Source organism: Triticum dicoccoides, chromosome 6B, assembly GCF_002162155.2.
Source record: "Triticum dicoccoides isolate Atlit2015 ecotype Zavitan chromosome 6B, WEW_v2.0, whole genome shotgun sequence".
In the NCBI taxonomy this organism is placed as follows: Eukaryota; Viridiplantae; Streptophyta; class Magnoliopsida; order Poales; family Poaceae; genus Triticum; species Triticum dicoccoides.
This window is the reverse complement of record NC_041391.1, coordinates 251,226,965-251,233,450: the sequence shown is the minus strand read 5'-3', so window position 1 is coordinate 251,233,450 and position 6,486 is coordinate 251,226,965. Positions and strand designations below refer to the sequence as shown.

At 40.3% G+C, this 6,486-nt stretch overlaps 1 protein-coding gene across 2 annotated transcripts in view; it reads right to left on the bottom strand.

The window, feature by feature from the left end:
- Positions 1-6,480, bottom strand: part of LOC119320133 — a 7,841-nt gene extending 1,361 nt beyond the window's left edge. For both annotated transcript variants that reach the window (XM_037594255.1, XM_037594256.1), the window contains exons 1-3: positions 6,397-6,480; positions 5,833-6,137; positions 4,317-4,552 (exon numbers count right to left, since the gene is read on the bottom strand). In XM_037594255.1, coding sequence (XP_037450152.1) covers positions 4,317-4,552; positions 5,833-6,137; positions 6,397-6,434 — 579 coding nt within the window. In that variant the 5' untranslated portion in view covers positions 6,435-6,480. The remainder of the gene's footprint in view (positions 1-4,316; positions 4,553-5,832; positions 6,138-6,396) is intronic.
- Positions 6,481-6,486: the final 6 nt, after the last annotated feature.

Genomic DNA, 6,486 nt, shown 5'->3' with positions numbered 1-6,486 from the left:
GGGGTCAGAACTGATGCTGCAGGCGAGGATCATCATGCAGGAGGACGGACAAGATTCTGTCCTGAATGTATTTTGTAGCACATCCGCACGTGTGAGTGCTGCAGGCCAGGATCATCATGCAAGAGGTCCAGACAAGATTCAGTCCTGAATGTATTTTGTGGCACATCCGCACGTGCGAGCAGAATGTGTACATGTGTGGACTCATGGATGTCTATTTATATCAAGGCCTGTGTCTAGGGTGGTCAAGGAAAAGTACCATCTAAAGAACCTAATGTTGTCTTGAAAATTCATTGTGTCGGCATCTGAGCTCGATTAGAGCCTCGAGAGTTCTATGATACTTTCTTATAGCAAACTAAACTGTCGCAAATAACCATCATCCATCTTTGGTTCACTCCATGGTGATTGGTGATGGTTCCCTCCCCTCAACATGTACACTTTCTGCCGGTGTAGAATCCAGCAAACCACTCGATAGAGTATCTCGTGTTGTATTGCTTATGGGGTGTACAAAGTACAATGGTGTATCGAGGGATAGATTGTATGGTCCCTATGGACTAGTCCGGCCTTGGCTTATAAGGGGCACTCCATGGTGATTGGTGATGGTTCCCTCCCCTCAACATGTACACTTTATGTCAGTGTAGAATACAGCAAACCACTCAATAGAGTATCTCGTGTTGTATTGCTTATGGGGTGTACAAAGTACAATGGTGTATCGAGGGATAAATTGTGTGGTCCCTATGGACTAGTTCGGCCTTGGCTTATAAGAGGCACTGAGGCTAGGGTTACACATTTCCTAGTCGGCTAAGGCGGTGGAAGAGTCCTCGTGGAACGCCGGCTTCCTTGTCTATTGCCAACTTCCGAATCCTTCTTTAGCCCACAGGACGGGGCCGTGTAGCATCCTAGGGGTCCTTGGGGCGGCCCGCGGGGACAACTTCCGATATCGTGAGGCACCACTATGCCATATCAATGTCACTTTATATCCAACACATATATGAACTTATTAGCCATTTCAGGACCCCTCAATAATATATTTCAAATTCTCAAAATTGTTCTGTTGTTGTTTAGATAAAAAATACATATTCAGTTTTTAGTTGTTCAAAGAACCCAATCAAGATATTCTATAGTAACTCAGGGTAGCAACTAATGATTTGTTCTATTATTGTTTGTAAAATATTACTCACTCAGTAAAGAAATATAAGACCGTTTAGATTACTAAAGTGATCTAAACGCTCTTATATTTCTTTACGGAGGGAGTACTTCTCAAGTTTCACTGAAATTCCCCTCTTACAAAAATTCCCACTGCCATCAGTTGACCATTAGCTAACTGCCAAGAGACAGTTCAAAAGGTGATTTTGCCTATGACCATGAGAGGCATAGCCAGCGGGTATTTCTTGGTGAACCATGGCCACCTAGAACTTGGTGGTTTTTTGGTATTCATATTGGTTTTTGGTTAATTTTGTATTACTCGTGTGATGTGAAAAACAATTTTTTGGAGGTGGTACACTATATAAAATTTTCCTAGCTCCACCCTTGTTTGCCATACCTAGTGATAATTTTGCCGAATGATGTACTCATTATGGAATTAGTTTCATTCCAGATTTTTTACATGATTACAAGGCAAAATTCTTAATTAATTTTATCTTGCAAAATATAGTATTGATTTTATCTTGCAAAACAAACAAAAATCCTGATTTCCTGAACACCAACTCAAGGTGATGATTTACTGCTGCGTTTACTTCTGTTTTGTGCTTGAAATTGGCCCTTAATTGATCTAAACAAAGAGTTCAGGCGGTATCACTATAATAGTCAATGGTATCTTGGTAGCGCTGCTGCTGTGGGATCTTTTCACGCTTGGTGGTTTTGGTGGTTGCTATTAGAGGTTTTCATTGCACGGGCGACATATAATTCTGGCATGTGTCAAAATTCTACTTGTCTAGGAAAGACATGGTACTATGTGGTATTCTTTCTACTTCTTAAATACAAACTGGTAGTGCATACATGAATGAGGCCCACCGCTGGGAGAGGTTTTCTTGCATGTCCCCCTTCTGTCCCCTACATGCCCACCACTTGATGGCCTCGGTCTCGCATCTCTTGCCACTCCGGCGAGCTACGCGAGGCGAGAACGGGCGGCATCGGAGTGAGGAACGAAGATAGCGGTAACGAAAGAAACATCAGCCATAGCTGCATATGTTCAACACGGCGATGACAACTACCCAATCAAAACTAGGCGACATCACTAGCATCTCAGCCTGAGAAAAGAAATGGCGGCACTGGCAGGACGGACGAAGACGATGGCAAGCATCTATGCAAAGCGAGTCCGGCAGCACCTGAGCCACATCTAGGCAGCCCCGATGGCATATCAGACAAAGGGAAAACCGACCATCATGCACAAAACAGAGCTACGATGCACTGCCGCTCCTCTTAACCCAATCTTCTTCTTGCACTGCGCGACAACAAAGAGTCCGGGAGCGGCGCCACTACCTGTTGCTCCATCCTGCACATGCCTTGAGGTCTGCACATATCGCAGGTAAGAGGTAACCTCATCCTTTGTCACGGCTGGACTTGCAGCCCCTACGTTCAAGGCCTCCGGGGGGCCTATACATGAACAAGCACTCCGCTCGTGAAGGAGAAGCGAAACGCCACGAGGCCCTGAAGGGAGCTCGAGCGTAACCTTCACGCATAGCATGTGCTCATCGCACGGACAACAACGACCAAGGCCAACATGCAAGACTCCATGGAGCGGGCGTTCGCGCTCAACGCCACCTACCCACTGCCTCTAACGTTGTCGAGCTTGCTCTCTAGTGGCCCTGCCGTCTGACCCGTGATGGTCGCCCTGCTCCCCGACGTCGTCGAGCCCATGCCACAGCTCCACGCCAAGCCGGCTCCCCTTTGGTAAGCACTCCCCGCTCAGGATGCACTGTTAGTCATCGTCCAGATTGGACGCGCCCCTTCTCCACTTCATGCACTTCTTACTATCGCATGTGGAGCTGTTGTTGCAGGGGAGCAGTGCTATCCACGGGAAGTATGACAGCCACAGTGACCCTCTGATGCATCATCTTGAGGCCGCTAGCTATGGCATTGACAAAGTAGCAACTATCAATGGGGTCGTCAGCGAGGTTGTGGTAGAGAAATTGAAGCTTCCACTAGAGATATGATGGCAGGCAACGGCAATTGAAGAATGGGGGTGATCGTCGGAGCACCACGATTGGGGAACAACAGAGGCGAATTGAATAGTGAAGCAACGGGATTTTTTATTTCGGTTACAGGAGGAGGCGAGGAAGCTCCATGTGGAAAGGAGGCAGCGGGCGACGACTCGTACGCTACATCTGAAGTTCGAATCCAGCATTAGAATTTTTTTATTTCAGTTACAGTATGCCCCACACGTAAGGGTATGGGGAGAGTGGGTGAACTCACCACCAACTCAACAAAAGTAGTAAAGGTCCTCCAAGACAAGTATTTTTATGCTAAGATCGACAAAGTGGAGCCCATACGGCCAACACCTCAAATGTTTGAGTAAAGATAACATCGCAACAATCATGCAAGAAGGATTCTGTAGTTCAAGGGCTAAGGTATTTGTCGTGTTCAGATCACGAGTTTTGCTTCAGTACACCCCCCTAAAAGTTTGCATGAATCTTAGAGTTACTTAAAAAGGGTATTCTTATACATTCATGATCAACTAATTATGATCCCTATATTCCTTTAATGGATCATACAAGAGATCAAAATAATCTATTTTTTTATTAAAGAGGTAACTTCTAATCTTCACCTTTAATCTGCATCTAAATCTGTAAACTTTTCTAGGTGGGGTGTACCGAAGCAAAACTCTTAGATTATTTGTCATAAGATGCATTTGAGGTAAAAAAAAAAAGAATATTAATGGTCCACAATTATCACACTCGACTTTCCTTAAATACCCAATGTTTCCTAACATATCACTCGATTTCACATCTATTCAATAGGTAATCTTTTTTCTCAATAATTGTCATTCCACATTATAAATCTACGCTTCATATCATAGTCACTAGATAAACCACAAGGAAGAAAATATTCATCCAAACACCAACATGTTACGAAATAAGTACAATGCAAATTAAGCAAAAAATCAATTAGAAGAAAACTAAGGACACAATTAGAAGTACTTTCATTATATATATACTAATCCATAACAGATAGAGAGATAAAATGGGTTATACAATTCCACCTTGCATCTCCAACTTCTACAAGTGGAAAAGGTTGGTTGTAGCATGCCATGTGCCGAAATTAAGCATAAACTACAAAAGAAAAAATGAAATAATTGTGTTTAGGTTTAAGATGTGCACCTGTCGCACCGTAAAGGAATTGTCCCTGCTACGATTGACAATGTAATTAAGTGAGTTGTCCAGAAAATCCCGTGCTGCTATATATCCATATAATTGTATCGAACTTGCGTTGTTGGGAACTTTAGCCAATTTTAGTGAGAAAATTTGCATCATGTCAGATACAAAATGAAGACAACACCTTCTCCGATCAGGAAAGCAATCAACAGGATCTGATAACATCATTGGCTCCAATTGTGCTTCATTAAAAAATTAGACCATAAATGGTATAATTATGATTTATAGATAGAAATTTATATTAAATAGAGAAAATGTCTAATAAAAAATTATATGGAAAACAATAGAAGAAATAGACCAATCAAATATCATCACAGAATTAGTGTACGAAGAAATGTGTTTAAAAGAAGGTTGAACTTGTATTTAATAGAATTCTCCAAAACAATCCATTATCCGCAACTCATAATTTCTTAATCTACATTTGCATTTGTACAAAAACACAAGATTACATTGGACTTATTCATGTGATTTACAAAGAAAAAACTTATATTGCTAAGAAAAAAAGCTAATACAATAAAAATAAAAATAATAAAAAATTAGCCCAATTCCGGCGTTGATGAAAATCAAGATTGTTATAATGCCAAGACTAGTAAACACATACAAAACTAAAAATACACTATTTATGTGAGACATATTCATTCATGTGATTTTAGAAAAACAATATAATTCCTATTACAAAATATAATACTTTGCAAAAAATAATAGAAAACTATGAATTCTCCCCAATTTCAACATTTGTTAAAAACTACAACAATTACAATACCAACAATAATTATTACATACGGAGTTTATAACTAAATTAGTGAGCAGACAAATCTTAACATTGACCATGCATCCTTTATGTGTTCATTAACCATACAGTATAATTATTGAATACACAGCTAAATATATTCTATTTACATGAGACTTATTCATTAACCATATACACACTAATTAGTACTAAATGCAAACATACATGCATTATGCAATAATCGACCAAAAAACATCTAAAAAATGAATCTATTTGACAAAGCAAAAAAGATTCTTATAATAACAGTAGTCCATACATAGCTAAACATATTACGGGAGACATATTAATTCATCAATTTAATGTGACCAGAAAGTACTACAATATATAATACTCCCTCTGTTCCATATGAGTTGACGCTCAAACGATTTCAACTGAGGAAGTAGTACATAAAAATATATATACTTATATGAATTTTCTCCAAGTCAAAAATTTGTTAATAATAAGGATGGCCACATTCTATAATACCAACACAAATGATTACATTTAAATATATAGCTAAACATATTCTATATAGCCAGCCATTTTCCCTTACGATATTAGAAAGTAATGCTCACACATAAATCTTATAGTTGACCATTTATCCTTCATTTGATTGAGCCACAAACTTCTAATCGATGTGTCATCAAATTTGTCAAATATGAGCAATACAGGAAAGAGATTTGCATCACTTACTCTCAGCACGGTTTTTAACACGACATACGTCGAGACAAGAGTTCTTGTATATAGACCCGTCGCGATGGCTACTATTTTCAATTACAGTGGCCGCTGATACATTTCCTTTCATGGTTTCCTTCCTCGTTTTTGCTCTAGCTTTCCCTTTGGTGATACCAACTTGTTCGTCCGGATCGCCCGGAGTATGACCAGAGGTGCAGAAAAAATCGCTGAGATAAGGAAGGTGGCTGGGCCGATTCAGCTTAACCCGTTTTACTTGGCCATGTAGTATGTTCCTTGCCATCAACAAGGATTCATAAGAAGATCTACATCAAAGACAAATATTTGAATCCGACTCAAATAAGATACACACATGCTATCTGATATGCAGGATAGAAATCAACAGAAATTTAATTCCCACAACTAATAAAAAAACAAATATAAATTCAATTGCCACCGACTATGGGTGGGTGAGGGTGTATAATATAACCAGCAATAAGAGCTGCCCGAATACGATTTCAAACGCCCAAAATTGAACGTTGGTCTCGATAAAGAACCAAAAATCTCCACAACTTAAAAACGCACCGGGATCCAGGATACAGATTCCGCCATGAGTGGAGCATCTCGTTGCGCAAGTTCGGGAGGCCACCACCAAGGAGGGGCAGGGGTGCAGAG